This window comes from Hakea prostrata, chromosome 11 (genome assembly GCF_041222555.1).
Source record: "Hakea prostrata isolate BN-2017 chromosome 11, UWA_Hpros_2, whole genome shotgun sequence".
NCBI lineage: Eukaryota > Viridiplantae > Streptophyta > Magnoliopsida > Proteales > Proteaceae > Hakea > Hakea prostrata.
Genome location: NC_142610.1, coordinates 17,964,312 through 17,982,043, shown reverse-complemented (window position 1 = coordinate 17,982,043; position 17,732 = coordinate 17,964,312). Strand labels below are relative to the sequence as shown.

The window sequence follows — 17,732 nt, the reverse complement described above, 5'->3', positions numbered from 1 at the left end:
CTTATTTGCACTAGAACCTTGGTTTATTTTTTTTTAATTTGGGTGATTCGTTCAATTACCCGGATTCTTGAATTGGGTTTTGTCTTCTACATCTCCAACCAAACCCATTGCTTGTTGTCTTCTTTGCTATGAAGTGATCACAATAGGAGAACTGTGAAAGACTTGAAAGGAGAAAGAAGAGGAAAACACAAAAGCAAGCAGTGATGAAGTAGAAAACAATGCATGTTTTTTTATAATGAAATGATTGGTAGATGGATCGACAGTGTTAAGGAGATTACATAATTGTCACTAAGTATCTTTTGTATGCCCATATGGATAATTTTATTGTAAACGTGTATTGGATTTATTATAAATAAAGGTAGTTGTGAACTGGTTAGTTCACATTTCACTAACATGGTAGTTGTGACAACCATTTCTTTAATAATAACGTAACTCTGCCTGATTATTAATATGAAGCACCAAAATAATTGCTTCATATAACCCTACCTGTTAGTATGTTTTTTGGGATGAATAACAGGTAGGCTTATATGAAGCAATTATTTTGATGCTTTACGTTCCACACACGTTAAATAATAAATAATCAATTAGTATTAATCAATGCTGAAATGTTAATCTCCAAGAACACTCGGACAAAAGACGTTACGTAAGCATTTGTATCTCTAAATAAATTTGACGACTTCTCCAAAGCCCAGCTTCCTTGGTGGTTTTCTTGTGAAGACCTGAAGTTCATTACTGTGAAGTCAGTAATGAACTTGGGAAAAGAGGAGAAAAAAAATCCTCGATCACTAGCCATTGTTGACCGTCACTGAGGAATCTTTTGTTGGTATTCGTTAAATCCATATTATACAACAATCATATATCACTGCACACGTTAAGTGATAAAGAAAACAAATCTGAAATCTTTGCATCTGCCAATCAATTCAATCATTCTGTCTTTATAAATACCAATGCATCAGCCTTGCTACTTCACCATCTTCTTCAATCATTCTTTCTGATCTTTCATCACAATACTCTTCCGTCTAGCATTACTTCACTGCTGTTGCTCCAAAATCTGCCTGCATGCTGTTTGGTCCACTGCTGGCCCGAACCAGATTCCTGTGGATCAACTCTTCTTCTTCTTCTTCTTCTTCTTCTTCCCAAAGGATATTACTAATATAGGTGCCGCCAGATGGGTGCAAACTCAAGACTTCCCCATGGGAGCCCTCCCCATGGGAGGTTGGGCTTTTAACCGCTAAACTAAACTACCATTGGCAATGTGTGTGTGGATCAACTTCATACCTCTGTTATTGTGAAGACACATCTTGATCGTAGGATCTCTTTTATTGAGATGAAAGGTTGAGATTGACGGTGGTAGATAACTTAATCAACAAGTTATGAACTCAAATCTTCCTAGAGAAGCTTTGAGCATGTTTCACCTTCTCCCACATTGATCATTAGTTCAGATTCATGTGGGCTCAGATGTGACATCTATCCCTTTAATCTCCAAACAAATCGTAAGGGAACAACACTCGAAAAGACCTGAACAAATGGGAGGCTTCCTGATGGGCGTTGGGCATTTAATGCACCTCAGAGCTTTTAATGCTAAATTTAATGTTCTGACTAACGTTTGGATAAAGATGAGCCGAATCCCTTCGCAGTGTTACTTTTTTCAAGAAGTGACATTTCGAGCGCCACGTAAAGTCTATGCTGAGAAGTCCCAATGTCACGTGGCATTCACTGAAGGACGTTCCTCAAGGCCAACATTATTCCGAGAAGTGGCTTACCAAAAAGTGCTTGAGCAACTCTTCAAACCGGGTCTATGTAAAGGTCCCCAACCGACCAGTTTGTACCGGTTTTACAGTCTAGACCATAGTGTCCATAAAAACTGCCAAAGCGAGGAAAAACAAAAAGCAATGGGACCTAATGGAGATGTCTATGAATGTCAGCATGCCGGAAGTCCAGCAACTGTGTTGGCTATTGGCACTGCAAATCCATCCAACATCATGTACCAGACTGATTTCCCTGACTTTTACTTTAGAACCACCAAGAGTGAGGACAAGCTTGAGTTGAAGGAGAAGTTCAAACGTATATGTAAGTAATTATCATTTCGGCAACATACTTTCTTTTAGTGATTGCAAATCCTATCATCTCATATAGAATGATTTTGAATTCTAACCTTTTTGGTGTTCTTGCTATAGGTTTATTGATTGCAAATCCTATCATCTCATACAGAATGATTTTGAATTCTAACTTTTTTGGTGTTCTTGCTACAGGTTTAGTGATTGCAAATCCTATCATCTCATACAGAATGATTTCGAATTCTAACTTTTTTGGTGTTCTTGCTACAGGTAAAAGCTCCATGATTAGAAAACGTCACACCTTCCTTACCGATGAAATGATTGAAGCAAATCCTGCACTCTACAACCCAACAGCTCCATCACTTGACACACGCCAAGATATTATGGTGGCTGAGGTACCTAAGTTGGCCATGGAAGCTGCAATCAAGGCTATCAATGAGTGGGGACAACCCAAATCAAAGATCACTCACATAGTATTCACTACTATTTCTGGTGTTGATGCACCAGGAGTTGACTTCCAGCTCATCAAACTCCTTGATCTGTCCCCAACTGTTCGTCGTGTGATGATGTATCATCTTGGCTGCTATGGTGGTGCCTCTGTGCTTCGAGTTGCCAAAGATCTTGCTGAGAATAACAAAGGTGCTCGTGTACTCGTTGTTTGTTCAGAGTTGAACTCCATCAATAAATTCAAAGGGCCTGATGAGGCCGACTTGCATGCCTTACTAGGAATGGCAATATTTGCAGATGGTGCAGCAGCTTTGGTAATTGGTGCTGACCCTGACACCTCAATTGAACGTCCATTATTCCAACTCATCTCAACAGGGACTCGAATTCTCCCAGATTCAGAAGAAATGGTCGCTGGGCACTTGCGTCAAACAGGTCTTTCAATCAGTGTAACTAAGGATGTGGCCAAAACAATTGCTGCAAATATTGGGAAATGCTTGGAGGAAGCCTTCAGCAAAGTAGGCATTACTGATTGGAACTCTATTTTCTGGGTAAGTCACCCTGGTGGGCCTGCAATAATGAACTTGGTCCAAAAGACACTTGGACTGAAAGAAGACAAGCTAAAGGCATCAAGGAAAGTACTAAGTGAATTTGGTAACATGTCTAGTCCTACTGTATTGTTCATCATGGATGAGATGAGAAAAAAGTCTACGGAGGAAGGGAAAGCCACTACCGGTGATGGGTTTGAATGGGGTGTGCTATTAGGGTTTGGCCCTGGTCTTACCATTGAGTCAATTGTATTGCGTAGTGTCCCTACAACTTCAGCTCAGTGAGCAATCATTAAGTTGCCTACAGATGAGAAGAAGTCTCACCAATTTCTATTTGTTTCAAATGTTCACCATTTCATTGTAATATTTTTGTTTATTTCCCAATATTGGCAGCAATAGTTATTGGCACATTCTTAATTAAACTGATGGAAAGACCTATTTGGCGCAAGTGTCCACCAACCATTTCTTCTGAATCCGGGAGAATTTGAATGCCTGTTGACATGAGTTGGAACAGTGGGCGTTCGATTGAGGTGTCAATTAGCACCAACTACAAAAGCAGTTGCACCATCAGCAAATATTACCATCCCTAGTATGGCATGCAAGTCTGTCTCATCGGGTCCTTTTAAAGCCACTGATGGAGTTCAGCTCTGAGCAAACCATGAGTACTCAAGAGCACCTTTGTTATTCTATGCTAGGTCTTTTGCAACTCGAAGCACAGAGCAACCACCATTGCATCCAAGATGATACATCATCACACGTCAAACAGTTGGGGAAAGGCCAAGGAGTTGAATGAGCTGAAAGTCAACTCTTGGTTCATCAACATCAGAAATGGTAGTGAATACTATGTGTGTGATCTTCAATTTGGGTTGTCCCCACTCATTGATGGCTTTGGTTGCTGCTTTCATGGCTAACTTTTGTACGCCAGGCACCATAATATCTTGGTGTGTGTCAAGTGATGGAGCTGTTGGATCATAGAGTGAAGGATTCTTTGCTATCATTTCATCAACGAGGAATGTGTGGCGTTTTATAATCGTCAAACTTTTACCTGTTTCAGCAACATAATGAAAGGTTATCATTTTGAGAAGAATAAAAATCAAATTTATACGTACGAAATGATAGAATTTGTAATCACCGAAAGATCAAAATATGTTGTGGGAAGCCATAGTACTTACAAATACGTTTGAACTTCTCCTTCAACTCAAGCTAGTCCTTACTCTTGGTGGTTCTAAAGTAGAAGTCAAGGAAATCAGTCTAGTACATAGTGTTGGACGGATTTGCAGTGCCAATGGCCAGCACCGTTGCTGGACCCTCAGCATGTTGAGCTTGATAGATGTCTCTTATTGGGTTTGTGATGAAAATCACTTTATCTTTTGAATTCAAATTTGAACTTGGTGAGTCCCAATTAGTGTTAAACATGGGTTAGTTATTTGGTATCATTAAGAGGGTCTTGGGAGAGGTAAATGGGTGAAAAAAATAGAGTTTCTAGTGAGCTCTAAAGTGGGTTTTGAACAAAAACGGGAATATTGAACTTTTGGGGTCTTCTTCTTCTTATGGTTTGCAACAAAAGGATTTCTTCTCTCTTGTATTCTTCTCCATTGCAACTCTATTGAAGCTTGAACTTGGATTAAAGGGTTTTCTTCAAGAGTTTGAAGGTGGAAGGGTTTCTTCAAAGAGGTTTGAGAGGTGGTGTGACCGGTTGAGGTAACATTAATGTATTATTCTCAAATCTTGTACTAATTTAAAGATTAAAATGGTGAAATTCCCTCTCCGTAGATATAGCTAATCTCGAACATTTCAAATTAGTGAACCACGTAAAATTCGTGTGTGTTGTTTGCATTTTTCTTTCATTCTTGTGGTGGTGTGTTGTTATTTGCTTTGCGATTGTCTTCAACTTATTTGCACTAGATCATTGGTTTATATTTGTTAATTTGGGTGATTCATTCAATTACCCGGATCCTTGGATTGGGTCTTGTCTTCTACATCTCCAACCGAACCCATTGCTTGTTGTCTTCTTTGCTATGAAGTGATCACAAGAGGAGAACTGTGAAAGACTCGAAAGGAGAAAGAAGAGGAAAGCATAAAAGCAAGCGGTGATGAAGTAGAAGAGACAATGCATGGGTCTTTATAATGAAAGGATGAGCAGATGGATCGACAGTGTTAAGGAGATTACATAATTGTCACTATCTTTTGTATTACCATATGGGTAATTTTATTGTAAACGCTATATTGAATTTATTATAAATAAAGGTGGTTGTGCACTGGTTGGACTAACATGATAGTTGTGACAACCATTTCTTTAAAAATAACGTAACTCTGCCTGATTAATTATTTTATTATTTAACATGTGTGGAGCATGAAGCACCAAAATAATTGATTCATATAACCCTACCTGTTAGTATTAATCAATGCTGAAATGTTAATCTCCAAGACACTAAGATAAAAGACGTTACTTAAGCATTTGTATCTCTAAATAAATTTGACGACTTCTCCAAAGCCCAGCTCCCTCGGAGGTCTTCTTGTGAAGACCTGAAGTTCATTACTGTGAAGTCATTCAATAGATCATGCAAGGAGACCTGAGTCAATAAAATATGGCACCGCGGAGTTTACTATGACTTGAGAAAAAAGAAATCCTCGATCACTAACCATTGTTGACCGTCACTGAGAAATCATTTGTTGGTATTCATTAAATCCATATTATACAGCAATCATATATCACCTCATTTGAATTAGTCGTCAAGGATCGCCTCACATATCTGACTCGGTTTTACAGCAATTAATATTGTTTCTGGTGGTTCCTATACACTGCACCTGTTAAGTGTTTAAGTAAAGAAATATGAAATCTTTGCATCTGCCAATCAATTCAACCATTCTGTCTTTATAAATACCAATGTATCAGCTTAGAGACTTCACCACTTCAATCATTCTTTCTGATCTTTCATCACAATACTCTTCCTTCTAGCAATTACTTCACTGCCAAAGCAAGGCAAAACAAAAAGCAATGGGATCTAATGGAAACGTCTATGAATGTCAGCATGCCGAAGGTCCAGCAACTGTGTTGGCTATTGGCACTGCAAATCCATCCAACATCATGTACCAGACTGATTTCCCTGACTTTTACTTTAGAACCACCAAGAGTGAGGACAAGCTTGAGTTGAAGGAGAAGTTCAACCGTATTTGTAAGTAACTATCATTTCGGCAACATACTTTCTTTCAGTGATTGCAAATTCTATCATCTCATATAGAATGATTTTGAATTTTAACCTTTTTGGTGTTCTTGCTACAGGTAAAAGCTCCACAATTATAAAACGTCACACCTTCCTTACTGATGAAATGATCGAAGCAAACCCTTCACTCTACAACCCAACAGCTCCATCACTTGACACACGCCAGGATATTATGGTGGCTGAGGTACCTAAGTTAGCCATGGAAGCTGCAACCAAGGCTATCAATGAGTGGGGACAACCCAAATCAAAGATCACTCACATTGTATTCACGACCATTTCTGGTGTTGATGCACCAGGAGTCGACTTCCAACTCATTAAACTCCTTGGCCTGTCCCCAACTGTTCGACGTGTGATGATGTATCATCTTGGATGCTATGGTGGTGGTTCTGTACTCCGAGTTGCCAAAGATCTTGCTGAGAATAACAAAGGTGCTCGTGTACTTGTTGTTTGCTCAGAGCTGAACTCTATCAGTGGATTCAAGGGGCCTGATGCAGCAGACTTGCATGCCTTACTCGGGATGGCAATATTTGCGGATGGCGCAGCAGCTTTGGTTGTTGGTGCTGATCTTGACATCTCCATTGAACGTCCGTTGTTCCAACTTATCTCAGCAGGCACTCGAATTCTCCCAGACTCAGAAGAAATGGTAGCTGGGCACTTGCGTCAAACAGGTCTTTCAATCAGTTTAACTAAGGATGTGGCCAGAACTATTGCTGCAAACATTGGAAAATGTTTGGAGGAAGCATTCAGCAAAGTAGGCATTACTGATTGGAACTCTATTTTTTGGGTAAGTCACCCTGGTGGACCTGCAATATTGGACCTAGTCCAAAAGACACTTGGACTAAAAGAAGACAAGCTAAAGGCATCAAGGAAAGTACTAAGTGAATTTGGTAACATGTCTAGTCCTACTGTATTGTTCATCATGGATGAGATGAGAAAAAAGTCTATGGAGGAAGGGAAAGCTACCACCGGTGATGGATTTGAATGGGGTGTGCTATTAGGGTTTGGCCCAGGTCTTACGATTGAGTCAATTGTATTGCGTAGTGTCCCTACAACTTCAGCTCAGTGAGCAAACATTAAGTTGCTTACAGATGACAAGAAGTCCCACTAGTTTCTATTTGTTTCAATTGTTTACCATTTCAATGTACTATTTTGTTTATTTAGCACTATATGAGATTAATAAATTTTACCATGTAAAAGCATGTACAACAAAATAAAAGTAAGTTTATTTTATCATCTTAAACATATATACTCAATTCAAGAGAAAATATAGGTACAAAATCAAAATCTAACAAGATGGATACCTAAATCAGATACAATCACCAGAATTTGGGAAGCTGCTTTCTTCAAGATCACTGCAATAGTTGGTGTCTTTTTGTAATGCAAAGTGAGGTGCTGGTAAAATGAGGCATTTTTACATGGAGTAGTTTGGAAAATATAATGAGGTTTTTTTATTCACTTTCTTAAAAATAATGAGATATTAAGCTTTTCAACATTCAAGTTTTTGTCCTTTTGATAGAACAAATTCTTCCAATGTAAATAGTAATGTAATTTCGCATATATACTCACAAAATATGCATGTAATAACATTTTTTTAATATTGACTGGATGAGTTCATTTTCAACTTCGTTTTGAAACCCTATTACTTTCCTTTCTTAAAATCATTTTTAGAATAAAATATGTAACTAATAGAAAAGGGAGAATTTGTATGTCTACTTTGTACTTGTTATTCTCTATTTAGTCTTTCCTTCCCTTTCAACAGTTTCTCTCTTGATTCCCCCAAGAAAAATATCTCTCATTCTTGCCTGATATTTTAAAATGGCAAACTAGCCTTTGTTTTTAGGAAAAAAAAATCATCTGTTGTGCAAATCGTCTTCAGTGCACAACGGTGCACTCTCTTGGAGTGCCACATGTAAAATTTTAATCGTACGGTTAAAATTGTTTGGGAGTCATTTTACCCAAACAGACCCATTTTCTTGGTTACCTTTTACACCCGAATAAGAAAACATTTTAGACCCGAATCAAAACAGGAAGTTTGTGTCACAAGGGTTCCAAAGATCAGTCTCAGGGATGTTTTCTTCCTCGTCGAAGGCATCTTCGTCGTCAACAGGTTTTATTTATTCTGGTTCGAGTTTCTCCACAGGGTCTACTGGTCTATTCCATTTAGCTTTTTGAGACATTGAGAGGGAACTTTCTCTATGCTTGAAGCCTAATTAGAGAGCGAAGGAAAGAGGGATTCATCAACCCCTAAAAGCATGAATTTTTTTTTTCCCTTGTTTTTATCCATTTAATCGATTATGTTGATTTTTATTTTTTTAACTGTTTTTTTTTTGTTTTTTTTCTTCCTTTCACCCCTCTTTGTAGGAATACATATCTAGAGTTTTGGATGCATTTTTTTAATGTTTTGTATTTTTTTCTTTCATCTTCTATTATAAAAAAATTTTATATTTTTTCTATGTCTTTTATAGGAAGCCATTAAATGTGATTAGATGTATTTACTTTTTCTTCTTCGTTTACCAATATCCACTAAACATGATTAGAATTTTTTTTTTTTTTAAATCTCTCTTTTATATGAGTGCATCAAATGAAAAATGTAAATATAAATAAATAAAAAATAAAAAAAACTTCTATGAAAGAGAGGAAACACATATAATGGATTCTTCTAAACGAGAAAGAAAAAAATGGAGAAAAAATTGATCAAAAAAGAAAGAATTTATTTTAATAGGCTAAAGGGACAAAATATAGGGTAATTAGACCATTTAAAAATATCAGGGGAGAAGAAGAGGCAAGATTCACCTTTTGCAAGAGTTCACCTTTTTTCAGGAAATCAGATGTGAAATTTTTGAGAAGGGAGGTAAGAATAAATAGAGTGGAAGCACAAGAAAAAGATAGAAATTTTTCCAACAGAAAATTAAGAGTAAATAGAGTGTAAGTAAAAGAAAATACAGAAACTTCCCAATATCCGTCCATATCAGTCCATATCGGTGTCTTTTAAATTCTTTTAAACATAATAAAGTTTGAATGTGCAAAAATTCTCCTTGGCTATTTTTTAGTGTTTCTTGGTGTTTGATTTCTTTCCTATTCATGGCTTTGTCAAAGATGGACGAAGAGGCCAAGGCAAATATGACTACAAATAGTTTCTTAAATGTTTTATTTTAGGCAACCAAAAAAAAATGTTTTTTTATTTTTTTCCTCAAACTTGTATACAATATTTATCTATTTTTTTAACATGAAGCATTGGTTACCAAACGAGAGATAAAAGAATGATTTTGTTGAAGGGGAAGACCTATTACATTTTTTCCACATAAAGATTTATTTTTAGGATATGACCTATTACATTTCAATTTAGGATATGACCTATTACATTTTTTCCACGTAAAGATTTATTTTTATTACCGAAAAATAAAAACAAAAAAACTACACATGATGATAGACATGAAACTGAAACAAAAAGAGGAAAGTCGACTATTTCTACTTTCAGCATCGCCATCAATGGGAAGGTTAACTTACAAACCAAACAAAGCAAGATAAAAATGAAACAACAGCGGAATTTTCTGAATTAATTCCACAAAAGACAACAGTAAATATTCAACATTATCCAAGAACAAAATGAAATACACAGAAACACCTTCCAAAAATCTTAATTTTTATGAGAAGTTATTAAAACAGAAGAAATCCTATACATTTCACATATACAGCCAATCCAAACTTAGCCCAGTGTCAGGAACCATCGCAGAACCGGATTTTCCTCCAAGACAATAATAAGCTTGTTTATAGCTACAATAAAGATCTTGCCATACATTGTTGACTCACCTTTCTCTTCTTACTTTGACTGACTACACAACGATGACTTCTAGGGTTACCTCACTAATAACTTATAAAAAAATTCATGAACTTTGGAAAATCCGTTAAATTTGGAAACAGAAAATCATGGAAGAAAAAAATGCCATCCTTTGTTGTTGTATGGTTCGTCCTTGATTGTATCGAAGTGTGAATACAATTACTCAAAAATTAAGATTGCAGTTAGAAATTTAGTGGAAATTATGATTTTTAAATTGGTTTGTAATATAATAGGGACGTTTGAGGTGTGAACCCTCACTAAAAACAACCACTCTTCGCCTTTATTGAGTTGGTCTTCACGAACTGCCTCACATTCTTCTTGTGCAAAGATTAAAAATTGGCTGCTTGACCTTGGAATAGGACACATGGTGAGTAATAAAATAATCAGATGGAGCTGCATTATTGTTAACGAAATGGTTCTGGGTCAAACCATTCAACCCTCCTTGAGTTATAAATACCCATGCATCGGTTCTTCCACTTCATCATCGCTTGCTGTTGTGTTTGTGTTTTCCTCTTCGTTCTTCGTTCTGCGTTCAGGTTTTAAACAGTAATCTTCTTGTGATCAACTCAAAGCAAAGCAATGGGATCAGTTGGAGACATCTATCAAGCTCAGCATGCCGAAGGTCCAGCAACTGTGCTTGCCATTGGCACTGCAAATCCATCCAACATCATGTACCAGACTGATTTCCCCGACTTCTACTTCAGAACCACCAAGAGTGAGGACCAGGTTGAGTTGAAGGAGAAGTTCAAACGTATTTGTAAGTACTATAGTTTCCTTCAACATATTTTCTTTCGATGATTGCAAATTCTATCACTTCTTTCTTATAAATTGGATTTTTTTTTTTTTTTTTTTGGAAGGTTATAAACTTGATTTTCAATCTTCTCAAAATGATAATGTTTCTTATGTTGCGCTAAAACAGGCAAAAGTTCAACGATTATAAAACGCCACACCTACCTCAGTGACGAAATGATTGCTGAGAATCCTTCACTCTATGATCCAACTGCTCCATCACTTGACACACGCCAAGATATTATGGTGACTGAAGTACCTAAGTTAGCCATGGAAGCAGCAACCAAAGCCATCAATGAGTGGGGACAACCCAAATCAAAGATCACTCACATAGTATTCACGACCATTTCTGGTGTTGATGCACCAGGAGTCGACTTCCAACTCATTAAACTCCTTGGCCTGTCCCCAACTGTTCGACGTGTGATGATGTACCATCTTGGATGCTATGGTGGTGGCTCTGTACTTCGTGTTGCCAAAGACCTTGCAGAGAATAACAAAGGTGCTCGGGTACTTGTTGTTTGCTCAGAGCTCAACTCTATCAGTGGATTCAAGGGGCCTGACGCAGCAGACTTGCATGCCTTACTCGGGATGGCAATATTTGCTGATGGCGCAGCAGCTTTGGTTGTTGGTGCTGATCCTGACATGTCCATTGAACGTCCGTTGTTCCAACTTATCTCTGCAGGTACCCGAATCCTCCCAGATTCAGAAGAAATGGTGGCTGGACACTTGCGTCAAACAGGTCTTGCAATCAGCTTAACCAAGGATGTGGCTAGAACTATTGCTGCTAATATTGGGAAATGCTTGGAGGAAGCATTTAGTAAGGTTAATGGCATTACTGATTGGAACTCAATTTTTTGGGTTAGTCACCCAGGTGGACCTGCAATTCTGGACTTAGTGGAAAAGACACTTGGCTTGAAAGAAGATAAATTGAAGGCATCAAGGAAAGTATTGAGTGAGTATGGTAACATGTCTAGCCCTACGGTATTGTTCATCATGGATGAAATGAGAAGGAAGTCAAAGGAGGAAGGAAAAGCTACAAGTGGGGATGGATTTGAATGGGGTGTACTCTTAGGGTTTGGACCAGGCCTTACCATAGAGTCAGTTGTGTTGCGCAGCATCCCTACAACTTCAGCTCATTGAGTATTGATCCAACAACTTACAAATGAGAAGTCTCACAGAGTCAGTCTTTTTATTGAATTCTACCTTCTAGTCATATAGATGCCAAAATCCAAAATCCCTAAAATTTGGGAACCTATCTCCTTCAAGATTACTGCATTGATTGGTGTCTCCAACTTCTCTATTCCATGGGTAGAGTCTCTTAGGACTCTTCATAACATTATTCTTGTAATATGCCTATCTTTATATGGGGTTAAATCTTTGATGTATTTTCCCTTTAATTTTTTTCTTTTTTAAGCCTATCTGTATTGTTTATTTTGCATTCTCAAAGTTTATTGAATACGTGATTTATTCTTTGGGGGTGGAAATTGTATTTCATGTATTTGTACTAAAATAAGTGAGTTAAATGCACTTTTTTTCCGTAGAAAAAACATTTATTGTCTAACAAAGGCATTACAAGCAATGGCATCCTCATCACATAGATTTTGGAGCCATAGAGTTGTGATATCCCCCACTTGGCTAACTCAAAGGATATTGAATACTCAGGGCTTGAAACAACTACGGTTGCTAAGGTGTGGGCCCCCAAGTGAAAACCCATCCTGGGTCATCTGACTCTATAAGGACTTCACAATATAGGAGAATACAAAAGAGATTAGTAACATTAATAAGGAACCCTAACAAGCCCCAATGAAAGGCCCATGGCCCTAGGGCTTGGGAAAATAAGAGAATTGAACCATGAAACTACCAAGCCAAGAAAGGTGAGCAATACTGGAACCCATAGGAGGCAATTGCCAATAGTAAAACCAGCCAGTTGATAAGGGGGTTGATACACACTATCTTACTGCCTTATCATCCCGGTCGATGGCAACTAATGCATGCATGGTGAAAAATGGGAAGAGACACCTTGTCTTTATATAACCCTAATACGAAGAAAACTGCATTTTCATCATTTTGTGTAGACCAGAATTGAGCTTAAGAAAGAGAGGAGAGGAGAGCAAGGCTTGGCAGTTGGCTTGCCAGATTGGGAGCTTAGAGGCTTCTGGATTGCTAGGAAAACAGTGGGAAAGGTAAATTTCACTCTACTCTATCTCAATGTATTATTTTCATTAAGTTTGGGTAAGATGGGCCCATTAACAGGACCATTGATGCTAGAAAATGGTGGGAAATAAAGGGGGTTTTAGAATTAATAGTTGCTCATGTTTACTACTCTTAGAATAGCCTATTGATGTGTTTACCATGAGTGAGCCTAGGTGGACAGGAATAGAGTCACGCTAAGCATGCAACCTGGGAGTTTGGATCCTCTTCTGGAGGGGCTAAATGAGTTGGAGAATCTACCCACATGAATTTTCTGATATCAAACGCCTAGGTAAATCTAATGAGTTTCGGGACACATTTAGAGGGAAGTCCCACAATACCCTCGATCAAGTGCCATGCTCAAGTATAGTGGAGAACCTTCGTTGGAGAACACACACAATAACACAAAAATTTTACTTGGTTTGGACTTGACCCTAGGTCCGGGGTGTAGAATCTTACCATTATATACTCAATACAAACCTCTATCTTAAAAAGCATTTATTATTTTGTCTTCTTGTACTTATTTGGAAGTGCACTTTTTTTTTCTTTGGGATGGATGATTTGGAAGATGGAGTTGCACCAACATATTAGGATTGGCATCCATACCCATTTTTAAGAAATCTATGGTAGAGCGGACCCATCATTGATTTGAATCCTGCAGAGGAGAAGTAATACATATTTGGATGGCATAACATACATGTTGAATGTGATTGTTTTCCCCTCAAGAGTTCGGTGGAACACATCCTTTGAGAGTTCTATCTCTCTCTTAGATTGATACTACTTATTGAGAAATTGGGATTGTACCGAGGGTGTAGAGAACTGCAACCAACGTCTGGCTAGGTTGTGAATTGTTGAAGCTTCCATATATGAAAATTCTTCATCGCCATTAAAAAACATGATACGTTGTTTTTATACATTTTCTTTCATTTGATCTCATGTGGCATATGTTCAAACACATTAACTAAGTAAGATAGAAGCTTGAAATCAAATATCAGAAACAGCAACAAAGAGTTGAAGCACTCATGAAGGGAGAGAGAGGAGAAAAAGAGAGCCCATTCAATCCAAACAGCAGCTCTAATGCAATATGATAAAACCCTGAACCAATAAACCTGTACAATGACCAATAACAACACACGTAAAGCATGTAAATGATAACTATGACCCTGAACCAATTAATGTATTTTCCAAAACGAACCTAATACACGTGATTTTAAACCACATTACAACAAAAATATTACATGTGATTGAATCCTATAACCTGCGGATGCGGTGTTAACAAGAGTCCCTTTGACCAAACAGGGTCAAATGCCTCAGGCTGACAAACTACAGTTTAGCTGGGCTGCAACCTGACTGAATTGCTTTAGCTGGTAGTCATAAATGCCTACCGTTAAGGCAGTCATGTTTGCTTGTGGTTGTTACTTGTACTCAAAATATATAAGAATATCTATCATTCCCATATACTAACACTTATTTATTATTACTCTCTTCCTCAAACTTCCGCACCTGCCTAACCCAAAAAGACATAGGTTTACCCACCAGGCCACCTCCCTTTGTATTTTTTTAGAAACCAAATCACCTCTATTTTCCTAACCAAATCATCTCTAGTTCCCTGGTTCTCTTTCACACTGCATTGGTTCACGTCTTTGGATCAAACCAAATAACCTGAATTTTCCCAGAATTTCACAGAACTGAAATAATTAATGTTCCCATTATGAATCTACGTCCTTCAAATTCAATAAATTCAACTAATCAACCCTGCCTTCTCCTAGAACAAAAACTTTGAATCATAGAAGGAAAAAAGAAAGCGTGGGAAAGGAATTACTATGACTTCTACGGTTCTACCTCCCTCTAAAACCTTCTGTTTCAGTTCAATATTCGTTCAGGAATTACATCTACTACCTTATTTGTTTCGATTAAGTTGTCTTCTTGTCTGATGATTAACAATTAACCCAGCTTGCCAATCTCTACGGAAATGAACCATCTTGGAAGTCCTCATATAAGAACAATTTCTCCAGGTTATAGACGTAAGCATACACGTAACAGCTTTAATAAAAATAAAAATAAAAAGCCCTGCCTTTCTTGACTATATTTTCTATTTGACTTTAGAGTCACCGACCGACCTACAAAAATATAAGACACTGGTATGGGCTTTGGAAGCCCCGTCAAATTTAGATATAAATAAGGTTTTGATTGGAAGTTAAGTAGAGATTAGCATTTTGAAATTGATTTCTTACCAAGTCCATCTTAGAAACTTTCTTGTACGTCGGTATTGAATTAGTCCTTCAGTGGCTCACATTCTTCTTGCGAATGATTAAGATAAGGCCTTTGTTTGACTATGTTATTCAACTATACTATTCTCTTCCTTGCTATGACACATGCATAATGTTAACTTAATCAAACGGAATTGCATTATTATTAACGAAATGGCTGTATTTTCCATTCCATCCAACCTTCCTGTCATTATAAATACTCATGCATTTGCTAGTTATACTTTCATCTTCATTCTTCTCTCTGGTATTTCACAGTAGAGCTCTTCCATTAATCGCCTTGCAGAGAAAGAAGAAGAAAAATATAAAAGCAATGGGTTCAGTTGGAGACATCTATCAAGCTCAGCATGCTGAAGGTCCAGCAACCGTGCTTGCCATTGGCACTGCAAATCCATCCAACGTCATGTACCAGACTGATTTCCCTGACTTCTACTTCAGAAGCACCAAGAGTGAGGACAAGCTTGCGTTGAAGGAGAAGTTAAACCGTATTTGTAAGTACTATCATTTCCTGTGAAAATATATATATAGGATAATCTTGCTGTAAATTTTTTTCATCCTATTATTGCAACAACATTTTTTTGCGAAACTTATCATTTCATATGAAAAGATGCATGTATTAAATGATCTTCAACTTTCTAATGACTATTTTGATGTTGTTGAAACAGGTAAAAGTTCAACCATTATAAAACGTCACACCTTCCTCACCGAAGAAATGATTGCTGAGAATCCTTCACTTTATGATCCAACAGCTGCATCACTTGACACACGTCAAGATATTATGGTGGCTGAGGTACCTAAGTTGGCCATGGAAGCTGCAACCAAAGCTATCAATGAGTGGGGACAACCCAAATCAAAGATCACTCACATTGTATTCACTACCATTTCCGGTGTTGATGCACCTGGCGTCGACTTCCAACTTATTAAACTCCTTGGTCTTTCCCCAACTGTTCGACGTGTGATGATGTATCATCTTGGATGTTACGGTGGAGGTTCTGTGCTCCGTGTTGCCAAAGACCTTGCGGAGAATAATAAAGGTGCTCGTGTGCTCGTTGTTTGCTCTGAGCTAAACTCTGTCAGTGGCTTCAAAGGACCCGATGCAGCAGACCTACATGCCCTATTAGGGATGGCAATATTTGCAGATGGTGCAGCAGCTTTGGTTGTTGGTGCCGACCCTGACACCTCTATTGAACGTCCATTGTTCCAACTCTTCTCAGCAGGGACCCGAATTCTCCCAGACTCAGAAGAAATGGTCGCTGGGCACTTGCGTCAAACAGGTCTTGCAATCAGTTTAACTAAGGATGTTGCCAGAACTATTGCTGCAAATATTGGAAAATGCTTGGAAGAAGCATTTAGCAAACTGGGCATTACTGACTGGAACTCTATTTTTTGGGCAAGTCACCCTGGTGGGCCTGCAATTTTGGACTTGGTCCAAAAAACACTCGGCTTGAAAGAAGATAAATTGAAGTGTATCAAGAAAAGTGCTGAGTGAATATGGCAACATGTCAAGTCCCACAGTACTATTTATCATGGATGAGATGAGAAAGAAGTCTCAAAAGGAAGGTAAAACTACAACTGGTGATGGTTTTGAGTGGGGCGTTTTGTTAGGGTTTGGACCAGGTCTTACTATAGAGACAATTGTGTTGCGCAGTATCCCTACAACTTCAGCTCATTGAGAAGAAAAGAAATCTCATCTCTATGCTATTTAAGAGCTGTATATCAAATGCTCGTCCTCTGTTTATTAGTAGTTGTTCGATCCACACTTGAAGGTTAAAGGCTTCTTTTGTTGGATTCATAAATTGTTGTAATTTTCTTTCAATTTTGTTTATTCAATAAAATATTATGTTAAATTTTCTTAAGAAAAGATTTAGGTTCTTTTATTCTCTCAATCTTGTTGTAAGAACGGAATATGTGAACCAGGGCCTCCTGGCACCATCATGCTATAATGATTGCACTATGCTGGAACAATACTGGAAAATGGTAAAAACCATTTACTCCAAAGACATCAAAAAACACAAAGAAACAAAACTTAAGCAAAGATGACACAAAGATATAGCATTGGTTCAAAACCAATATGATAATTCATCACATATTGACATCTTTCTACTCTGATTTCTAAACAATGTTCTCATTGTTAATTAAGAATATATTTTTGTATTTTAAAAATAAGAATGTTCACCAAAGGAGACTTAATAAATGAATATAAGAGAAAGTCAGAGATCTAACAAATTCAAACATTAATAATTCATCTCCAAAAATTAAATCTGGGTAGTTATAAATCTTATTAATTATTATTTAAATCGTCTAAGAATGAATTATAAACTATGAACATTTCAAATATGACAGTGGCATGTTTGATCACCTATTCTAAGAAATCT

At 37.5% G+C, this 17,732-nt stretch overlaps 3 protein-coding genes and 2 pseudogenes across 4 annotated transcripts; 4 read left to right on the top strand and 1 right to left on the bottom strand.

Moving 5' to 3' along the window:
• Window positions 1-991: 991 nt before the first annotated feature.
• LOC149000509 (chalcone synthase 2-like) lies at window positions 992-3,450 on the top strand. The gene is made up of 2 exons (XM_089139866.1): window positions 992-2,070; window positions 2,328-3,450. Exons 1-2 carry the CDS (start codon window positions 1,527-1,529, stop codon window positions 3,332-3,334), a joined length of 1,551 nt encoding a protein of 516 aa, XP_088995992.1. The 5' UTR covers window positions 992-1,526; the 3' UTR covers window positions 3,335-3,450.
• A 357-nt stretch (window positions 3,451-3,807) lies between these two features.
• Window positions 3,808-5,047, bottom strand: LOC149000508 (polyketide synthase 5 pseudogene; annotated as a pseudogene).
• A 974-nt stretch (window positions 5,048-6,021) lies between these two features.
• Window positions 6,022-7,582, top strand: LOC149000507 (chalcone synthase-like). The gene is made up of 2 exons (XM_089139597.1): window positions 6,022-6,225; window positions 6,333-7,582. The coding sequence occupies exons 1-2, from the start codon at window positions 6,048-6,050 to the stop codon at window positions 7,337-7,339; spliced, it is 1,185 nt and encodes a 394-aa protein (XP_088995723.1). The 5' UTR covers window positions 6,022-6,047; the 3' UTR covers window positions 7,340-7,582.
• Window positions 7,583-10,603: 3,021 nt separating this feature from the next.
• LOC149000506 (chalcone synthase-like) lies at window positions 10,604-12,493 on the top strand. The gene is made up of 2 exons (XM_089140031.1): window positions 10,604-10,868; window positions 11,031-12,493. Exons 1-2 carry the CDS (start codon window positions 10,691-10,693, stop codon window positions 12,038-12,040), a joined length of 1,188 nt encoding a protein of 395 aa, XP_088996157.1. The 5' UTR covers window positions 10,604-10,690; the 3' UTR covers window positions 12,041-12,493.
• Window positions 12,494-15,578: 3,085 nt separating this feature from the next.
• LOC149000505 (chalcone synthase-like) lies at window positions 15,579-17,228 on the top strand (annotated as a pseudogene). The gene is made up of 2 exons (XR_016170689.1): window positions 15,579-15,848; window positions 16,023-17,228. The product of XR_016170689.1 is annotated as a chalcone synthase-like (transcript).
• The last annotated feature ends 504 nt before the right edge of the window (window positions 17,229-17,732 follow it).

Excerpts from the sequence above, each read along its gene's own strand:
- LOC149000509 (XM_089139866.1), top strand. The coding sequence starts at position 1,527 with ATGGGAGGCTTCCTGATGGGCGTTGGGCATTTAATGCACCTCAGAGCT. Across the intron at positions 2,071-2,327 it reads GGAGAAGTTCAAACGTATAT|GTAAAAGCTCCATGATTAGA; the intron begins GTAAGTAATTAT and ends TTCTTGCTACAG.
- LOC149000507 (XM_089139597.1), top strand. The coding sequence starts at position 6,048 with ATGGGATCTAATGGAAACGTCTATGAATGTCAGCATGCCGAAGGTCCA. Across the intron at positions 6,226-6,332 it reads GGAGAAGTTCAACCGTATTT|GTAAAAGCTCCACAATTATA; the intron begins GTAAGTAACTAT and ends TTCTTGCTACAG.
- LOC149000506 (XM_089140031.1), top strand. The coding sequence starts at position 10,691 with ATGGGATCAGTTGGAGACATCTATCAAGCTCAGCATGCCGAAGGTCCA. Across the intron at positions 10,869-11,030 it reads GGAGAAGTTCAAACGTATTT|GCAAAAGTTCAACGATTATA; the intron begins GTAAGTACTATA and ends GCGCTAAAACAG.